At 44.6% G+C, this 21,346-nt stretch overlaps 1 protein-coding gene across 1 annotated transcript; it reads left to right on the forward strand.

Moving 5' to 3' along the window:
• Nucleotides 1-485: 485 nt before the first annotated feature.
• elac1 (elaC ribonuclease Z 1) lies at nucleotides 486-11,046 on the forward strand. The gene is made up of 3 exons (XM_038790518.1): nucleotides 486-689; nucleotides 4,531-5,001; nucleotides 8,060-11,046. The coding sequence occupies exons 1-3, from the start codon at nucleotides 533-535 to the stop codon at nucleotides 8,548-8,550; spliced, it is 1,119 nt and encodes a 372-aa protein (XP_038646446.1). The 5' UTR covers nucleotides 486-532; the 3' UTR covers nucleotides 8,551-11,046.
• The last annotated feature ends 10,300 nt before the right edge of the window (nucleotides 11,047-21,346 follow it).

Here is a 21,346-nt window from a genome sequence, read left to right on the forward strand (position 1 = left end):
AAACCCACGCCTTCGAGCCGGAGCTATCCTGTGTGCGACAGAAGTCTCACCAGGGTGAATAAGTAATCAGAAAGTAGATCGCTAAGAGAATGAAGGGAGAGGAACAAATAGCGAGAAAGCGGTTTTTAAAAAGACAAAAATAACCTCCTGCATTATTTCCAGAACAGTGAAAGTGCAGAGAAGAGAAAGGGATCAATACTTGAAAGAGAGAAATCAAAGAGGGGGAGTTTTATAGAGGGAATTCCAGTTGATGTTGATGAATGTGAATTACTAAAGAGGATGTTTAAAACAAAAACAAAGCAGTGCAGGCTGCAGATAGACCTGTAGATGGAAGACCAGGCCATCAGCTAGAGGAGACCACCAGAGGATGCACACCCAGCACCAGCACATTGCTCCCTTCCCCAGACCACCAGTCCAGTTCACACACTGTCAATCAATGCAACTCGGCGTCTGATTGGTGCAAACACCGAGAGGAATCAACCAATGGGAGTGGGGGGGAGGCGGGCCCAATCTGCGCAGAGCTGCTGTCGCCATGGCCATGGAGCTGACATTCCTGGGCACGGGCTCGGCTTACCCGTCCCCCAGCCGAGGGGCATCGGCCTTGGCGCTGCGGTACCAGGGCGAATGCTGGCTCTTCGACTGCGGCGAGGGCACCCAGACTCAGTTCATGAGGAGTCAGCTGAGAGCAGGTAGGCCCACGGTGCAGCCCGACTTCTCTCGCCCAGACTACTCACTCCTGACCGGGCATTCCACCCCCCCCCCATACTCCAGCCCCCCCCCCCCCCCCATACTCCAGCCCCCCCCCATACTCCAGCCCCCCCTCCCATACTCCCGCCCCCCCCATACTCCAGCCCCCCATCCCCTTACTCCAGCCCCCCCATCCCCTTACTCCAGCCCCCCATCCCCTTACTCCATCCCCCCATCCCTTACTCCATCCCCCCATCCCCTTACTCCATCCCCCCCATCCCCTTACTCCATCCCCCCATCCCTTACTCCATCCCCCCCATCCCCTTACTCCATCCCCCCCATCCCCTTACTCCAGCCCCCCATCCCCTTACTCCAGCCCCCCCCATCCCCTTACTCCAGCCCCCCCCCCCATCCCCTTACTCCAGCCCCCCCCCCCATCCCCTTACTCCAGCCCCCCCCATCCCCTTACTCCAGCCCCCCCCCATCCCCTTACTCCAGCCCCCCCCATCCCCTTACTCCAGCCCCCCCCCCATCCCCTTACTCCAGCCCCCCCATCCCCTTACTCCAGCCCCCCCCCCATCCCCTTACTCCAGCCCCCCCCATCCCCTTACTCCAGCCCCCCCATCCCCTTACTCCAGCCCCCCCATCCCCTTACTCCAGCCCCCCCATCCCCTTACTCCAGCCCCCCCATCCCCTTACTCCAGCCCCCCATCCCCTTACTCCAGCCCCCCCATCCCCTTACTCCAGCCCCCCCATCCCCTTACTCCAGCCCCCCCATCCCCTTACTCCAGCCCCCCCCTCCCCTTACTCCAGCCCCCCCATCCCCTTACTCCAGCCCCCCCATCCCCTTACTCCAGCCCCCCCATCCCCTTACTCCAGCCCCCCCCCATCCCCTTACTCCAGCCCCCCCCCATCCCCTTACTCCAGCCCCCCCCCATCCCCTTACTCCAGCCCCCCATCCCCTTACTCCAGCCCCCCCATCCCCTTACTCCAGCCCCCCCATCCCCTTACTCCAGCCCCCCATCCCCTTTCTCCAGCCCCCCATCCCCTTTCTCCAGCCCCCCCTTACTCCAGCCCCACTTGCTTACCCCCTCACTTACCCCCCCCGTGCTTACCCAATCCCCTCCCCCCCCTCGCTTACTCAATCCCCTCCCCCCCCCTCGCTTACTCCCGCTCCCCCCTCGCTTACTCCCGCTCCCCCCTCGCTTACTCCCGTTCCCCCCTCCTCCTTCGCTTACTCCCGCTCACTCCCCAGCCCCCCTCAACAGTGACACCACTTCAAAGTTAATCCATGCTAAAACACTTTATAATCTTTATTGTCACAAGTAGACTCACATTGCAATGAATTTGAAGTTACTGTGCAAATCCCTGAGTCGGTACACTGAGGGAGAATTCAGAATGCCCAATTCACCTAACAGTCTTTTGGGACTTGTGGGAGGTACCGGGAGCACCTGGTGGAAACCCACGCAGACACGGGAAGAACGTGCAAACTCCGCTCAGACAGTGACCCAACTGCGAATCGAACCTGGGACCCCGGTGTTGTGAAGCAACAGTGCTATCCACTGTGCTATGTGCCGCCCTTTGTCTTCTGTTGAGAATATTTGCTGTATAATTGCAGATGCTTTCTTCAAAATGTTGGTTTTATACCTTTCCTCCTGTAGGTAGCATAGCTTAAGAGCGGGCTGAGGACCATGGGCGTCCATTGGATTATGTCCACGGTTATGTTTGGCCAAGTACTGCAATGGCTTGCTGTTGCCTTCTGCAGTATTGTTGGCCAGGATACCCTCCTGCTCTGACTGCCTGCCAGCAGCTATAATGGAGGGAATTACAGGCTGATAATCGACCTGTTTGACCACATTGTGTAAGGAGGCATGGGATAGTGGGAAATTTGGCCAGTTGGATAACGAACTGGCTAACCGATAGAAGACAGAGAGTGGTGGTGGATGGCAAATATTCAGCCTGGAGCCCAGTTACCAGTGGCATACCGCAGGAATCAGTTCTGGGTCCTCTGCTGTTTGTGATTTTCATTAACGACTTGGATGAGGGAGTTGAAGGGTGGGTCAGTAAATTTGTTGATGATACGAAGATTGGAGTTGTGGATAGTGAGGAGGGCTGTTGTCGGCTTCAAAGAGACATAGATAGGATGCAGAGCTGGGCTGAGAAGTGGCAGATGGTGTTTAACCCTGACGAGTGTGAGGTTGTCCATTTTGGAAGGACAAATATGAATGCGGAATACAGGGTTAACGGTAGGGTTCTTGGCAATGTGGAGGAGCAGAGAGATCTTGGGGTCTATGTTCATAGATCTTTGAAAGTTGCCACTCAGGTGGATAGAGCTGTGAAGAAGGCCTATTGTGTGCTAGCGTTCATTAGCAGAGGGATTGAATTTAAGAGTTGTGAGGTGATGATGCAGCTGTACAAAACCTTGGTCAGGCCACATTTGGAGTACCGTGTGCAGTTCTGGTCACCTCATTTTAGGAAGGATGTGGAAGCTTTGGAAAAGGTACAAAGGAGATTTACCAGGATGTTGCCTGGAATGGAGAGTAGATCTTACGAGGAAAGGTTGAGGGTGCTAGGCCTTTTCTCATTAGAACGGAGAAGGACGAGGGGCGACTTGATAGAGGTTTATAAGATGATCAGGGGAATAGATAGAGTAGACAGTCAGAGACTTTTTCCCCGGGTGGAACACACCATTACAAGAGGACATAAATTTAAGATAAATGGTGGAAGATATAGGGGGGATGTCAGAGGTAGGTTCTTTGCCCAGAGAGTAGTGGGGGGCATGGAATGCACTGCCTGTGGAAGTAGTTGAGTCGGAAACGTTAGGGATCTTCAAGCGGCTATTGGATAGGTACATGGATTAGGGTAGAATGATGGAGTGTAGATTAATTTCTTCTTAAGGGCAGCACGGTAGCATTGTGGATAGAGGGCAGCACGGTGGCCTAGTGGTTAGCACAACCGCCTCACAGCGCTGAGGTCCCATGTTGGATCCCGGCTCTGGGTCACTGTCCGTGTGGAGTTTGCACATTCTCCCCGTGTCTGCGTGGGTTTCGCCCCCACACCCCAAAAATGTGCAGAGTAGGTGGATTGGCCACTCTAAATTGCCCCTTAATAGAAAAAATAATTGGGTAATCTAAATTTATTTTAAAAAAAGCATTGTGGATAGCACAATTGCTTCACAGCTCCAGGGTCCCAAGTTCAATTTCGACTTGGGTCACTGTCTGTGTGGAGTCTGCACATCCTACCCGTGTGTGCGTGGGTTTCCTCCGGGTGCTCCGGTTTCCTCCCACAGTCCAAAGATGTGCAGGTTGGGTGGATTGGCCATGATAAATTGTCCTTAGTGTCCAAAATTCTATGATTAACCTAGGATAAAAGTTCGGCACAACATCGTGGGCCGAAGGGCCTGTTCTGTGCTGTATTTCTCTCTCTCTCTCTCTCTATATATATATATATATATATATATCTCCACGCATTAATAAAATATACATTTTGGATTTGAGAAAATCATATTAAATTGCTGTCTTTCAGAGTCTGACTGATGTTTTCCAGGGGAATTGAAGTTGAATGTTCTGCTTTTATATGAAATGTTTTTGAAAATGTTGTTGCAGAGACTGGGAGAACGTGCAAACTCCACACAGTCACCAAAGGCCAGAATTGAACCTTGGTCCCTGGCGCTGTGTGGCAGCAGTGCTACCCCATTATCTGCTGTAAGATTTCCTGTTTTAAGCCCTCTTGTAATGCCTTGGGATAGTTTATTATGTTAAAGATGCTATACAAATGCCAGTTATGACTAATGTTTAAATGCAAATTTATATAATGTTCTGATATTTCCATTATATTTTAAAGGAAAAATTGCAAAGATTTTCATTACTCATCTGCATGGTGACCATGTATTTGGTTTGCCTGGTCTGTTGTGCACAGTGAGTCTCCAAAGTAGTCCGCTCTCAAATAAACAACCTGTTGAGGTTTACGGGCCAGTTGGATTGAGAACATTTCTGAGGACAAGCATGAATCTTTCTCACTCACAGTTGCTGTTCCCATATGTTGTCCATGAACTGGTTCCAACAGAAGATCAGTGTTTTCCTGAAGAATGGAGGGAGCCTTTTATACAGAAAGTGGATGATCAGCTTCACCCTCAAGAACTGCCAGGAAAAACAATTTATCTTAATCCTCAGGAAGACTGCTACAATCTTGTCACCGATGAACAGTTCATCGTAAAAGCATTCCGGCTTTTCCATCGCATACCATCTTTTGGTTTTGTAATTGAGGAGAAAAAACGACCAGGAAGACTACAGACACAAAAACTGAAAGATATGGGTAATTTTATAAATTTTGTCAAGTACAATTTATTTTTTATTTTTATTGCACTTTTACATGCCAATGATTGCCAGAATTTCTCTCAATGGACTAGCAGATCCCAAAGTGGAAAAAATGAAAATAGCTTATTGTCACGAGTAGGCTTCAATGAAGTTACTGTGAAAAGCCCCTAGTCGCCACATTCCGGCGGCACCTGTCCAGGGAGGCTGGTACGGGAATCAAACCGTGCTGCTGACCTGCTTGGTCTGTTTTAAAAGCCAGTGATTTAGCCCAGTGAGCTAAACCAGCCCGTACTATTGTAAGTACTATTGTAAGAACTAGGAGTAGGGCATCTGACCCCTCCAGCCTACTTCGCCATTCAATAAGATCATGACTGATCTTTTTGTGGACTCCGCTCTACTTACCCGCCCAATCTCCATAACCTATAATTCCTCTACTGTTCAAAAATATATTTATCTTTGCATTAAAATCATTCAAAGAGGTAGCCTCAACTGCTTCACTGGGCAGGGAATTCCACAGATTCAAAATCCTTTGGTTGATGATGTTCCTCCTCATCTCAGTCCTAAATCTGCTCCCCCTTATTTTGAGGCTATGCTCCTAGTTCCAGTTTCACCTGCCAGTGGAGACATTCTCCCCGCTTATATCTTCTCTATTCCCTTCATAATTTTATATGTTTCTATACGATCCCCCCCCTCATTCTTCTAAATTCCAATTAGTATAGTCCCAGTCTACTCGGTCTCTCCTCATAAGCCAATCATCTCAACTCTGGAATCAACCTAGTGAATCTCCTCTGCACACCTTCCAGTGCCAGTAGATCCTTTCTCAAGTAAGGAGACCAAAACTGTACACAGTACACCAGGTGTGGCCTCACCAGCACCCTATACAGCTGCAACATAACCTCCCTGTTTTTAAACTCCCATCCCTCCAGCAGTGAAGGACAACATTCCATTTGCCTTCCTAATTACCTGCTGCACCTGCAAACCAACTTTTTGCAATTCATGCATAAGGACACCCAAGTTCCTCTGCACAGCAGCATGCTGCAATTTTTTACCATTTAAATAATAGTCCATTTTGCTGTTAATCCTACCAAAATGGATGACCTCACATTTACTAATATTGTACTCCATCTGCCAGTTCCTTGCCCACTCAGTTAAACTATCTATATCCCTCTGCAGACTTTTTGCCCTCTGCACACTTTGTTCTACCATTCATTTTTGTGTCATCTGCAAACTTTGGCACGTTACAATTGATCCCCAACTCAAAATTATCTATGACCAGTATGTTTCTGACACAATGAGGAAAGAGGCATTGTTGGATCTGGTTCAACAGAATTTGGTGGGTCATCTGGTAGTCGGTGAAAATTTAGGAGCCAGTGATCATAGTATCATAAGATTTAGGTTAGTTATGGAAATGGACAAGGAGTAATCTAGAATAAAATACTTGTTTGTAGAAGGTAGTGGAGGAATGCCGATATGTTTCCAAGTCAGAATGGTGAGTGGGCGGTCAGTATGATGGCGCAGTGGTTAACATTGCTGCCTTACGGCACGACGGACTGGGGTTGATCCCAGCCCCAGATCACTGACCATGTGGATTTTGCACATTCTCCCCGTGTTTGTGTGGTTCTCGCCCACATAACTCAAAGATGTGCAGGGTAGGTGGATTGCCCATGCTACATTGCCCCTTAATTTGGAAAAAAAAGAATTGAGTACTCTAAATTTATTTTTAAAAATTAAAATGAAAAAGAATGGTGAGTGGTTTGGGGGGTAACTTCAGCTGGTGGTGTTGCCATACATCTGATGCCCTTGTATTTCTAGATTGTAGCGGTCTTGGGTTTGGAAGGTGCTGTCTCAGGAGTCTTGGTGAGGTCCTGCAGTGCATTTGTAGATGGTACGCACTGTTGCATATACGCATCAAGAACCAAATAATAGTGATTTAAAGTGATCAGCAATGTGAGGGGAAACCTTTTTTAAGTAATGGCGGTTGCAACCCGGAACACGCTGCTTGAGGATAGGGTGGATGCAGATTCAATCATGACTTTCAAAGGAAATTGGATAATTATCTGAAGAAAAAGGTTTATGGGCCACAGGAAAGGGCTGGAGAGTGGATCTTGCTAAATTACTCTTGCAGAGAGCCAGATTGATGGCTGCAATAATTCTATGAGCAGCGAGCTTTGTTTGCTAGTGTTTTGTTTTATAATTTCCTTGCCTTGTGTTTTGGTCAAATATCCTTTTCTGTTCTGTTGAGTGTAAAAATATTTCCTTCTGTAATAGCCTTTATGAAAGACATAAAGTGGTGTTTAGATACTGTTTTAAATGAAATATTGCAGGCTCCACAGCTTGCAAAGGGCATTTCTTGTCCTGCTTTATCTGCTGACAGGTCCTGTTTCTTCTGTGTGGCTGCAGTGTTCATTGCTTTTAGTATTGGGGTCAACTTTTTTCCCATGGATGGTGGTTCTCTCTGTAAAGTACTCAATTTGAGTGTTTTTTTTTAAATTTACTGGATGTGAGCGCCACTGGCTGGTCCAGCAGTTATTGCCCATCCCTAACATTTACAAGTCAACCACATTGCTGTGGGTCTGGAGTCACATGTAGGCCAGACCATGCAGGCTGCAGGCTTCCTTCCATAAAGGCATCAGTGAGCCAGATGGGCTTTTACGATAGTAGTTTAATTCCAGATATTTCAAATCAAATTCACCATCTGCCGTGGTGGGGTTTGAATCTGGATCCCCAGATCTAGCCCTGGATCTCTGGATGACTAGTCTACTGACAAAACCACCACGCCACTGCCTCCCCTTAAAGTTTAAAAACAAATTATTTTATGAGATGTAGGCATTGCCAGCTAGACCATCATTTACTGTCCATTCTTAATTGCCCCTTGTGGGGCCAGTTACGAGTCAATAACATTGCTGAGCCATATGATTCTGCAGCCTGGCAACACTGCCAAAAGAGAATTATTTTAAAATTAAAAGGTACATTTTATATATTTTTGTCTGTCTTTTCTGCTGTTGCTGTCCATTTGTAACTTTTCTTTCTAAATTCTGTGGTTTGCATTATTCCAGGTGTTCATCCAGGACCTCTCTATGGGAAACTAAAAAACGGACAAGCCATCACTCTAAATAATGGTGTTAGGATTTTTCCCGTGGATGTACTAGAAGCTCCTATTCCAGGTCGGAAAATATGCATTTTGGGAGATTGCTCACGAATTGTTGGTGACATGGGTAAGAAGCTTTGCAGTGATGCAGATGTGCTGGTGCATGAGGCCACACTAGATGACAGTCAGTCCGACAAGGCTGAGGAGCATGGACACTGCACTCCAAAGACTGCTGCAGAGTTTGCAAAATCGTGCAAAGTTAAACGGCTGATCCTTACTCACTTTAGTCAAAGATACAAGCCTACAGCCTTGACTAATGCAGGAGATGATGATGTAATGGAACTGAAGACACAGGCTGAATTGGTGCTGGAAGGACAGGAAGTGACACTAGCTGAAGACTTTATGGTGATTGAAATCCCTTTCAACAAGACAAAGCAACCGATAATCCCAACACAATAAAAAAACCTGGATCCAGAATCTTAAACTTCACAGCAAGATTAAATTGCAAATAATGTAGGTTTTGCAAATTTATAATGGAGTTTTAATTTGTTACTAAAAGATCATGTTTAGGTTTTAATCAGTCTCCTTGGTTATCTTGACTATGTGGACTAGAAATGCAAGTAATTATGTCTGCCATTTGCTCTTGGTCTCTGTGATGTGGATGTTGTAAGTTTAGAAACTTTCAACAGTTTACCAAATTTATCCAGTGAGTTGTTGAACCATACAGTTAGGCATTGCCCCATGTTCTCTCTTTATCCTGAATTAGATTATTTCCGTGGGACAATGTTGGGGTGCTATCAGCACATCTGGTTTTGGAGAGGGAAGTTTAGTCAGTGTTACTGCATCTGACTGGTATCCAGTGACCCTGTTGGAAGTTCCCAATTGCGAATACTGGGTGAGGACTAGGGTGTTTAACGATGAGCTGTATGATGACCATTTCTCTCTGACCTTTCCTGATCCCATGAAGCTGCTGAGCTCAAATGTTATTCCAGGGTCAGTAGTAGTCTTGTGGATTACTGAAATACGCATTTTTGATCTGAATCAAAGTGAGCCTTTTCCAAGGTTGATTTGTATCCAGATGCAAATTTCGAGCAGGGTTCGTTGTCTGGCAGTCTGGAACATGCTGGCTACTCTTACTCTGCAGGTTTTGTACCTTAGAGGTCAATTTTGGTGTTGTACCACTAATTTACGAGATTAAGGAATTAAACCTGAGACTTCAAGAACCTCTGATGTGTAAAGCTGCACTCTGTACAGTGGTGTGTTTATTAGTGGAACCATTAATACATTCCAGAAAGGTAGCTTTCGCTGAATATGTTACGTAATGCAGTGGATGGAAATACCAAAACATTGCACAGTGGAAATGTAGAGTGCAATTTCTTTGCCATGGTTTCCCAATTTCAAATGTGGAGAGAAGAGGTAGCTGACTGGTAAACCTGGGCCTGGTAAAGAGTTTGAGGAGGACTGGCAGAGATTTTGGGAGCAGTTCTCAAATCCATCCTGCTAGCTAAGAGAGGCTACGTAATATACTTTAGCATTGCAATCCAGAGGCCGAGCCAATGTTTGAGAAATTCAGCTTGAATGGAATGTTGTATTTTTCCTCCGTTCAGCCCGACTAATGAGACCTAAAGTGGAACTGTAATGTTGCACTAATGCCTCAAATTGAATGTTTGCATACAGGTCACTATTCTTGTTTTGTATCATTATGAATAACTTGTGCAGTAGGGAAGTCTGTCCTTCAGCTGCCTTAAGCAACTGATGCAATGGTTAAAGATAGATGACTGAGACAATAGCAAGTCCTAGGTGTCTCAATTTCACATTTATGGCTAAATGTGAACCATTGGAATGTATTTGCATTTCAAGTTGTATCGAGTACAAATAAGCTATTTCCTTTACAAATATTTTATTTCCAGGTCTTCAGATTATAACTGCTGCTGAGGGAGTTGCTAACCTGCCCCATCTGTTATAACCAAACCAAAAGAGAACAGTAATAATCAAAGTTATGCTTTGTCTGTTAATACCCACTTCCTGGCCTTTGGGATGTGCCTCATCGCTCTAACCATGATTGAGAATATAGAGGATCGTCAGCATGACTCTGTGTCCTATTGCTCCATTCTATTGTGTCGCCATGTTCCCCATTCTAACTTCCTTTTAAAAAACAATTGTTCCAATTTATTTTCTGAACTTTTACACTGCCATACATTGGTGAAGGGAAGAGCATTGTGCTTTCTTTACCTTTAGCCCACTTTTCTACAAAGCAGCTGTTACGTCTGGGCCAAAATTGATGTTTCAATTTTATATATCACTGCTGAATGGAATAATGTCCTCAGTTTGGTTAAGGCAAATTAATAGCAACATCCAGGCAGAGGAGAATTCCACACTGAAAATTGGATTTCTACTCAACCTGTCACGCAGCCCTTGAGAGACAAATTTATCAGTGGTCATTTTTAAAATTTAAAGTAGTGCATTCCTTTATACAGACTGCTTATACAGAACTTCAGTGCCACTTCTAGAAGTACTAAAACTTTACAAAGCCTAGTGCATTTGAAAAGGAAGTAGATTTAATGTTGCCAGATTGCACAATGTATTCACCTCCTTTTCACTTTTTGCTTTCCCTTGCTCCCTTGGCAAAGAAAAAACTATAAGCTTTATTGAAATGTATGGAGTTTTTTTTAATGTCACGGAAGGTCAAAGAGTATATTGAGGTTAAATTAATGATTATGGTGCTCAGAATTTTGTTTTTTTGAACTCCCTACTCCCTCTACTGAAGAGGTTAGTACAGACCTAGGATTAATTTGACGATTTAACTCATTTGTCTGATTTAGTAATAGATTAGTCGTAGCATTTACTTGCTGAGCAATGAAGTTGCCTTGTTTTCAAGGAACATTTTTTTGATTCTCTTCAACGAACTGAAACTGCAACTTGTATTTGAATAAAGTCTTGTTTAGAAAAATAGAATCTCATTCCCCCTTTTGTATTGTGATACTCCTTCCTTCCTACCTTGCATAACCAATAAATTCAATTGCAGATTGAAAGACACGAGGAAGAATTTGTCCAGCCTGAAGCTAGACTAGACATCAGGGGAAAAAATGTTTACTTCCCCAGTTTCTCAGAGTAGGTGATTCTAAAATAGATTATTTAAAATACTTAATGGTATGCCTAACTTCAGCTAAAATGGAACTAGTTCACTAATAGATCTGACGTTTTAACAAAAAGACAAAGATATTTGACTATTCTGAAGAATGGTAATATTCAAATCCTCTTGGATCTTGAGATGCGACTGTTAGATTTGAATAATGGTTGTGAAATTTCTGAGTTTATCAGTTCTCTTTGCATTCTTGCTTTTTTTCATCATCCTTTCATGGATGTAGACAGAGGCTGGCATTTGGTGCCCATCCCTAATAGTCTTAAACTGAGTGGTTTGCTCAACCATTTGAAATGAAATGAAATGAAAATGAAATGAAAATCGCTTATTGTCACGAGTAGGCTTCAATGAAGTTACTGTGAAAAGCCCCTAGGGTTTCAGAGGGTAGTTAAGAGTCAACCACAGTGCTGTGGTTTCGAAGTCACATCCAGGCCAGACCTGGTAAGGGTGGCAGGTTTCCTTTCCCCCAAAGATCTTTTGTGAACCAGAGAGGTTTGAATAACAGTTGATAGTTTCATGGTCACCATTACTGAGACGAGTTTTCAAATTGAGATTTATTAACTGAATTTAAATTCACACATGGGGTTTGAACCCTGTTGCCAGAGCATTTGTCTGGCCTTTGGGTTTTCTAGTCCGTTGACATTGCCATTGTGCCAACATCTCCCCTTCAGTTTCAGGTTGATGACCTTAAGAACTGATGATGAAGGTTACTGACCTGAAATTTTATTTCCACTTCTCTCTCCACAGATGCTGCTTGATGTGCTGAGTATTTCAATATGTCTTGATTTTATACCAGGACTTGCTGCTTTCAGTCATTACTCCTCTTTTTCCTCTCTCCCCCCACCCCCCAGCCTATTTCCCCATCAAGAGGCAGATCTCCACTGCAAACCCATCACATCTGATTGCATTCAATTTATTCTGGATATGATTCCTCAGTTTTGCTCTCTTTCGTCTTCCTGGCCCTTACGACCTGAGCTTCATGCCTCGGGAAAACCCTAGTCCCTACCAGTTAGTCCCCCGACTGGAAGAGCTGTACAGATTATTAAAATCCTTGGTGGTTATTTGCAGGTACCAAGCAATCTACTAAGCATACTGTTGACGTTATACCAATTCCAGAGAAAGTGACACATTCTGTACAATCCAACAATAGCAAAATAGAATTTGAAAGAAAATATCAACTCAATTTATTTTACAGCAGCAACTCGTCGCCCCTGCTTGTTCTCCTCAATTTTTGGCCAAGCCAACCAAATCTAACTCATTGTTTCCCTCCAGGCTTTCTAATGTGCAACTTTCATTTAAAAATTTTTTTTTTTTATAAATGTTTTTATTCAGTTTTCGTATTTTATATTGAACAAATTACAAATTGTTAGGAGAGAGAAAAAAAAACAAACAAAAACAAACACGCAAAAATTAACATACATATTTACAGGTAAGCATCTTCGTAGTAGTAACTGCGCCCCCCTCCCCCCCTCAACATGTTTATTTAGCTTGGTTTTGGGCCTTAGCTAGCCATCGAACCCCCGTAACGAACCTGTAGCCCCCCCCCCTCCCGCTACCTTCCCCCGACTATTCTTCCTCTTGTACATTGGCCACAAATAGGTCCCGGAACAGTTGCATGAATGGCTCCCACGTTCTGTGGAAGCCGTCGTCCGACCCTCGGATGGCAAATTTGATTTTCTCCATTTGGAGAGATTCCGAGAGGTCGGACAGCCAGTCCGCAGCTCTGGGCGGTGCTGCTGACCGCCAGCCAAACAGGATTCTACGGCGGGCGATCAGGGAGGCAAAGGCAAGGGCATCCGCCCTCCTCCCCAGGAATAGATCTGGCTGTTCTGAAACCCCGAAGACCGCCACTATCGGGCATGGCTCCACCCTCACTCCCACCACTTTGGACATTACCTCGAAGAAGGCTGTCCAGTACTCCACGAGTCTGGGGCAGGACCAGAACATGTGGGCGTGGTTGGCCGGGCCTCTTTGGCACCGTTCACATCTGTCTTCCACCTCCGGGAAGAACCTACTCATACGGGTTCTTGTTAAGTGGGCTCTATGTACCACTTTTAGTTGCGTCAGGCTGAGCCTTGCGCACGTGGAGGTGGAGTTGACCCTATGCAGTGCTTCGCTCCAGAGTCCCCACCCGATCTCCATCCCCAGGTCGTCCTCCCATTTCCTCCTTGTTGCGTCCAGTACGGTGTCGTCCCTATCTACCAGTCGGTCATACATGTCACTACAGTTCCCTTTCTCTAGGATACTTGCGTCCAGTAGGTCTTCCAGTAGTGTCTGTCGTGGCGGTTGTGGGTACGTCCTTGTCTCCTTTCATAGGAAGTTTTTGAGCTGCAGGTACCGTAGCTCGTTCCCCCCAGCTAGCTGAAATTTCTCTGTCAGTTCGTCCAGTGTTGCGATCCTGTCGTCCGTGTATAGGTCCCTGACTGTCAGTGTCCCCCCGTCCTGCCTCCACCTTTTGAAGGTGGCGTCGGTCAGTGCTGGTTTGAACCTATGGTTGTTGCAGATGGGAGCCCTGTTCGACATTTTGGTCAGGCCAAGTTGCTGCCGCAGTTGGTTCCAGGATTGGAGGGTGGCTGTCACCACTGGGCTGCTGGAGTGTTTTTTGGGTGGGGATGGGAGTGCTGCCGTGGCGAGGGCCCGGAGGGAGGTTCCCATGCAGGAGGCCTCCTCCGCACGCACCCACTCAGCTTCTGGCTCCTGGATCCATCCCCTTACTCGCTCGGCTGTTGCTGCCCAGTGGTAGAATTGTAGATTCGGGAGGGCTAACCCTCCCCTGGTTTTTGTTTTTTGTAAGACCTTCTTTGGGATCCTAGCATTTTTACCCCCCCATACGAACGCCATGATGAGTTTGTCCAGCGCTTTGAAAAAGGCCTTGGGGATGTAGATCGGAATGGATCTAAACAGGAAGAGGAACCTGGGCAGTACGTTCATTTTGATCGTCTGAACTCTCCCCGCGAGGGAGAGCGGGAGTGTGTTCCATCTTTGCAGGTCCTTTTTAACTTCCTCCGTCAGGCTGGTGAGGTTCCATTTGTGGATCCCTTTCCAGTCATGGGCTATTTGGATCCCCAGGTAGCGGAATTTATGTCGGGCTTGTTTGAACGGCAGCCCCTTTAGTGCTGCCCCCCCCCCCCCCCCTTGCGGGTGTAATGGGAAGATCTCACTTTTGCTCATGTTGAGTTTGTAGCCCGAGAAGGCTCCAAACTCTTTCAGGAGCGCGATGATTCCGTCCATGCTGCTTTGTGGGTCCGAGATATAGAGGAGCAGATCATCCGCATAGAGTGAGACTCTGTGCTCTCTACCTCCCCTTTGGATCCCCCTTCATTTAAAAATTGGGAGCAAATTCAGAAGTATTGCTGAAAACATTTTCCATATATGTGCTTTATCAATCATGTCTTTAGCGATCACTTACTAACAAATATGATTGTCCACCTAAGAAACTCTGTGTACTGGCCATGTGTTCTGTTTTTCGGTAAAATCACGTGCCAAGGCCACAAAAATAAATCTCATCTTTCTTCATGAATTAGGGGGTGTAAAAGGCTGCCTACAGAAAAGCAAACTGCTGTGACGGTCTTCAGACTCTGATTGTCCTAGTTTAAATTAACTTTCCCATGATGCGGTGTAAGCCAATATCTATTCACTTCTACAAAGCTTTAAAATCTGCAGCAAACCATACTGTATGATCAGCCTTGCGTGTTTTTGAAATAAGTTGAACGGAGATCTTGGGATGACTGTATGCAACCATTTGCATCACGGTAAGGTTCATTTTTGCAGTGATTTCCTGCAGACGGAATTTATTTTCTTCGTCATGTTAAGTCTATTTTAAAATTCCCGTACCAGCCTCCCTGGACAGGCGCCGGAATGTGGCGACTAGGGGCTTTTCACAGTAACTTCATTGAAGCCTACTCATGACAATAAGCGATTTTCTTTTCATTTTCAAATTGAAAGCATTGTGTTCCCAGAACGATTTTCTCGAACCCTTGTAGGTGGTAAGTCAACACAGCACATTTTTATTTGCATGTGTAATTATATAAGAACTAGGAGCAGGAGTAAGCCATCTGGCCCCTCGAGCCTGCTCCGCCATTCAATGAGATTATAGCTGATGTTTTGTGGACTCAGCTCCACTTTCCGGCCCGAACATCCTAACCCTTCATCCCTTTATTCTTCAAAAAACTACCTTTATCTTAAAAACATTTAATGAGGGAGCCTCAACTGCTTCACTGGGCAAGGAATTCCATAGATTCACAACCCTTTGGGTGAAGACGTTCTTCCTAAACTCAGTCCTAAATCTACTTCCTCTTATTTTGAGGCTGTGGCCCCTAGTTCTGCTTTCACCCGCCAATGGAAACAACCTGCCCGCATCTATCCTATCTATTCCCTTCATAATTTTATATGTTTCTATAAGATCCCCCCGCATCCTTCTAAATTCCAACAAGTACAGTCCCAATCTACTCAACCTCTCCTCGTAATCCAACCCCTTCAGCTCTGGGATTAACCCTAGTGAATCTCCTCTGCACACCATCCAGCGCCAGTACGTCCTTTCTCAGGTAAGGAGACAAAACTGAACACAATACTCCATATGTGGCCTCACTAAGACCTTATACAATTGCAGCATAACTTCCCTAGTCTTAAACTCCATCCCTCTAGCAATGAAGGACAAAATTCCATTTGCCTTCTTAATCACCTGTTGCACCTGTAAACCAACGTTTTGCGACTCGTGCACGAGCACACCCAGGCCTCTGCACAGCAGCATGTTTTAATATTTTATCATTTAGATCATAATCCCTTTGCTGTTATTCCTACCAAAATGGATAACCTCACATTTGTCAACATTGTATTCCATCTGCCAGACCCTAGCCCATTCACTAAACCTATCCAAATCCCTCCGCAGACTTCCGGTATCCTCTGCACTTTTTGCTTTACCACTCAACTTAGTGTCGTCTGCAAACTTGGACACATTGCACTTGGTCCCCAACTCCAAATCATCTATGTAAATTGTGAACAATTGTGGGCCCAACACTGATCCCTGATGGACACCACTAGCTACTGATTGCCAACCAGAGAAACACCCATTAATCCCCACTCTTTGCTTTCTGTTAATTAACCAATCCTCTATCCAAGCTACTACTTTACCCTTAATGCCATGCATCTTTATCTTTTGCAGCAACCTTTTGTGTGGCACCTTGTCAAAAGCTTTCTGGAAATCCAGATATACCACATCATTTGCTTCCCGTTATCTACCGCACTGGTAATGTCCTCAAAAAATTCCACTAAATTAGTTAGGCATGACCTGCCCTTTATGAACCCATGCTGCGTCTGGGACAATTTCCATCCAGATGCCTCGCTATTTCTTCCTTGATGATAGATTCCAGCATCTTCCCTGCTACCGAAGTTCAGCTAACTGGCCTACCTCCTTTTTTTAAACAGTGGTGTCACGTTTGCTAATTTCCAATCCGCCGGGACCACACCAGAGTCTAGTGAATTTTGGTAAATTATCACTAGTGCATTTGCAATTTCCCTAGCCATCTCTTTTAGCACTCTGGGATGCATTCCATCAGAGCCAGGAGACCTGTCTACCTTTAGCCCCATTAGCTTTCCCATCACTACCTCCTTAGTGATAACAATCATCTCCAGTTCCTCACCTGTCATAGCCTCATTTCCATCAGTCATCGGCATGTTATTTGTGTCTTCCATTGTGAAGACCGACCCAAAAAATCTGTTCAGTTCCTCAGCCATTTCCTCAGCTCCCATTTTAAAATCTCCCTTGTCATCCTCTAAAGGACCAATATTTACCTTAGCCACTCTTTTTTTGTTTTATATATTTGTAGAAACTTTTATATAATATATACGTAATAGCTTATTGTCACAAGTAGGCATCAATGAAGTTACTGTGAAAAGCCCCTAGTCGCCACATTCCGGCACCTGTTTGGGGAGGCCGGTACGGGAATTGAACCCACGCTGCTGTCTTGTTCTGCATTACAAGCCAGCTATTTAGCCCAGTGTGCTAAACCAGCCCCAATCTGGGGCTACTATCCATTGCTATCTGTTTTTATATTCTGAGCACGTTTACTCTCATAATCTATCTTATTCTTCTTTATAGCTTTTTTAGTAGTTTTCTGTTGCCTCCTAAAGATTTCCCAGTCCTCTTGTCTCCCACTAATCTTTGCCACTTTGTATGCGTTTTCCTTCAATTTGATACTCTCCCTTATCTTCTTAGATATCCACGGTCGATTTTCCCTCTTTCTACCGTCCTTTTTGTTGGTATAAACCTTTGCTGAGCACTGAAAAATCGCTTGGAAGGTTCTCCACTGTTCCTCAACTGTTTCACCATAAAGTCTTTGCTCCCAGTCTACCTTCGCTAGCTCTTCTCCCATTGTAATTGCCTTTGTTTAAGCACAAAACACTAGTGTTTGATTTTACCTTCTCACCCTCCATCTGTATTTTAAATTCCACCATATTGTGATTGCTCCTTCCGAGAGGATCCCTAACTATGAGATCATTAATCAATCCTGTCTCATTACACAGGACCAGATCTAGGACCGCTCGTTCCCTCATTGGTACCATTACATACTGTTCTAGGAAACTATTGCGAATATAAACTCCTCCTCAAGGCTGCCTTGATTGACTTGTTAAACCAATCTACATGTAGATTAAAATCCCCCATGATAACTGCAGTACCATTTCTGCATGCATCATTTATTTATTTGTTTATTGCCTGCCCCACCATAATGTTACTATTTGGTGGCATATAGACTACTCCTATCAGTGACTTTTTCGCCTTACTATTCCTGATTTCCACCCAAGTGGATACAACCTTATCCTCCATAGCACCGATGTCATCCCTTACTATTGCCTGGACGTCATCCTTAAATAACAGAGCTACACCACCTCCCTTACGATCCACTCTGTCCTTCCGAATAGTTTGATACCCTTGGATATTTAATCCCAGTCGTGGCCATCCTTTAACCATGTTTCAGTAATGGCCACTAAATCATAGTCATTCACGATGATTTGCGCCATCAACCCATTTACCTTATTCCGAATACTACGAGCATTCAGGTAAAGTACACTTATGTTGGCTTTTATACCTCTGTTTTGAATCTTAACACCTAGATCAGTAACCTCACCTAAGTTATTTTTCCTCTTAACTTTTCTCCTAATTTTTCTTGCCGTTGAACCCATATCTTCATGTAACAACCTGCCACGTCACTTTCCATTTATGTTTTTACTTCCCGCTTTATTCCTTTTAGTATTATTGGGCCTATTCACTGAGTTCCCCTCAGTCACTGTACCTTGTACTGTTGACCTTTTTGATTTTTGACTATGGCTTCTCTACCTTACACTTTCCCCAGTAAGAAGTCTTACAACACCAGGTTAAAGTCCAACAGGTTTGTTTCAAACACGAGCATTCGGAGCGCAGCTCCTTCCTCAGCCACTCAGTTAATATGTGCAATAATTTCCTTGACAAAGTTAGTTTTTTCACGACAGCTCCTTCCATGTGTCAATTTGCAATAGTTTTAATTTTCATTGCAGAGCATAGCTTTTCTATTTCCATCTTACCACATCACTGCTCCAAGGCTACAAATAAAACTTCCTATTTCAGTAAGCAGTTCACATGGCCTTTTTGTAATCTGTATTTGCCGCTCACTACGATTATCTCTACTGAGGAGATCAAAAGCAGACGAGGTGACTACATTTATGAAGAATTGTGACCCTAACCTTGCGGTGCTACGTTTTAAATCCACTTCCTAGTTCCACTGACTGCTTCATCTTTGGTCTCTTATTCTATCCCAAAAACTCACAATAGGCTTCAGAAACTATATATTTTCTTTCTACTGGAGACAACTACTTGGAACCATAGCTTTCCTTATGCTCTATTTTCATGAATTTTCTTCACACCAGTGAATACTCAATATGGGGTGTCCAAGGGAAGGAGACGCAGATTGGCATTTGGATTGGAGACCCTTTGCCAATACATAGTACATATTATGGAACCGTTCTTCAGCTTTGCTCATGATTTGCAGATCCAGTATTTCATTTAAATTCTCTTCAGATCATTTCAGTTTCTTCCCCATTTATTTGTGATACTTGTGTTGTGTTTTTTCTCTCCCCCTTGCTATATTTATATTCTTGTACACTGTTTTGTATCACTGAACTGTATTTTATTGGGTAGTGTTAGATAATTTAGCATGTTTACTCCCCCTCCATGTTTTTTTAAACGTATTTTATTCCAAACATACTCCAAAGTACAAAGACATAAATCGAAAAATATTATCCACACCCCACAGTTTGTGCACGTTTTTCCCCTTTTCATCCCCCCCGTCCCCCATCCTCCACGACAAACAATTCCTCAAACATTGTCATGAACCGTCTCCCCCTGTCTCAAAGCCCTCCGCTGATCCTCTCAATTCGAACTTGATCATTTCGAAGTAGAGGAAATCGTATGGGTCCCCCAGCCAGGCCGCCACCCTCGGTGGCATTGTGAATCGCCATTCCAACAGAATCCTTCGCCAGGCAATGAGAGGTGAAGGCCGCAACATCAGCCCTCCTCCCCTCCGGCATTTCCGATACCCCAAAAATCGCCACCATTGGGTCTAGCACGGCCACTATAGTGTCCCGAACACACCCTCCCAGTATCTCTCCAACTCCAAAGAGTGGTGAGACCGTGGAATGCCCTACCTGCAACAGTAGTGAACTCGCCAACATTGAGGGCATTTAAAAGTTTATTGGATAAGCATATGGATGATAATGGCATAGTGTAGGTTAGATGGCCTTTAGTTTTTGACTTCCCATGTCGGTGCAACATTGTGGGCCGAAGGGCCTGTACTGCGCTGTATCCTTCTATGTTCTATGTTCTCGCAGCTCCAGAACATATGCGTGTGATTTGCTGGTCTTCGCCCACACTTCTCTCACACATCTGCCACCCCCTGGAAGAACCCACTCATCACCGCCCAAGTCGTATGCACCCCCTTAAATTGAGTCAAGCTCATCCTCGCACACGAGGAGGTTGAATTTATGCATCTCCTCACTCCACACTCCCCATCCTGTCACCCCTTCCCCCTAGCTCCTCCCGTTTCTCCTTAATCCTCACCACATGCACTCCCCGCCCCCCCCTGCTCCCCCAGCCACCCATATATATCCCTCTCCGTGGTTGGTATATTTGTTAGTCACCTCTTTTTCTCACTTTCCAACTATATTAAAATACAAAAACAAGTCATTGTAGACACTGACAAAGTCTGAAATAAAAATAGCCGTTTCTATATTTTTCTGTTTTTATTTCTTGTTACATCGTGTTCTCATGATCATCAGTTCTGCTGAAGGTTCTGCTGAAGGTTATGCCTGAAATGTCATAACTGTTTTACTTCCTGAACAGTTGTTGACTAATCTGTGTGCTTCAAAAATGTTCCAATTCTATTTCAGAATTCCCATGAGTAATTTTTTTCCCTCATCTACTTTATCAGAGAAGGTCGCAGGGTAATTTATGACCTTTCAATAGGAATAATTTAGAAGATGTGTGGAGTATCCTAGAGATGGTGACGCCTTTGTTCCCAGTATAGATTTGGGGGGGGAGAAAAAGAGTATTTTAAAATGGGGAAATCAATAGATTGTGTGGGAGGCCAGATCATGAAAAGACTGTTGGTTTGATTTTTATTTTGATCTTGAAGATTAATTAAACATTTTTGGAAGATTAAAGTCTTTGACCCAATTCTGCTGGAATGTCGCATCTCTTGGTATGCCCATTCGTTAGACTTTTTCTTGTCCTCGTCCCTTGTTTGAAATGTGTTTTGCGTTGCACATTGCTGGATATGCAAGCTGGTAACAGCATGGTGAGGATAATTATGGGGCGAACAATCTATCCTTAATTGATAATTAAATACAAATAAACCTAAAAACAACATAAATGGAAGTATATTTAATTAATCAAATCAGATACAGGAAGAAAAAGAAGTTGAGAAGAAAGATTGGATTGAGAAATAAAATAGAAAGGAACAGTAGGAAATGTAATTCAAAAAAATCTCCAAACAATTTATTTCCAATGGGTGGCACAGTTGCCTCTCGATGCCAGAGACCAGGGTTTGATTCCGACTTCAGGTGACTGCCTGTGTGGAATTTTCA

This window comes from Scyliorhinus canicula, chromosome 3 (genome assembly GCF_902713615.1).
Source record: "Scyliorhinus canicula chromosome 3, sScyCan1.1, whole genome shotgun sequence".
In the NCBI taxonomy this organism is placed as follows: Eukaryota; Metazoa; Chordata; class Chondrichthyes; order Carcharhiniformes; family Scyliorhinidae; genus Scyliorhinus; species Scyliorhinus canicula.

What these genes read in the sequence shown, in the direction of transcription:
- elac1 (XM_038790518.1), top strand. Translation starts at nt 533, where the DNA reads ATGGCCATGGAGCTGACATTCCTGGGCACGGGCTCGGCTTACCCGTCC. An exon ending in GAGGAGTCAGCTGAGAGCAG is followed by an intron (nt 690 to 4,530) that starts GTAGGCCCACGG and finishes TATATTTTAAAG; the next exon opens with GAAAAATTGCAAAGATTTTC. An exon ending in ACAAAAACTGAAAGATATGG is followed by an intron (nt 5,002 to 8,059) that starts GTAATTTTATAA and finishes GCATTATTCCAG; the next exon opens with GTGTTCATCCAGGACCTCTC.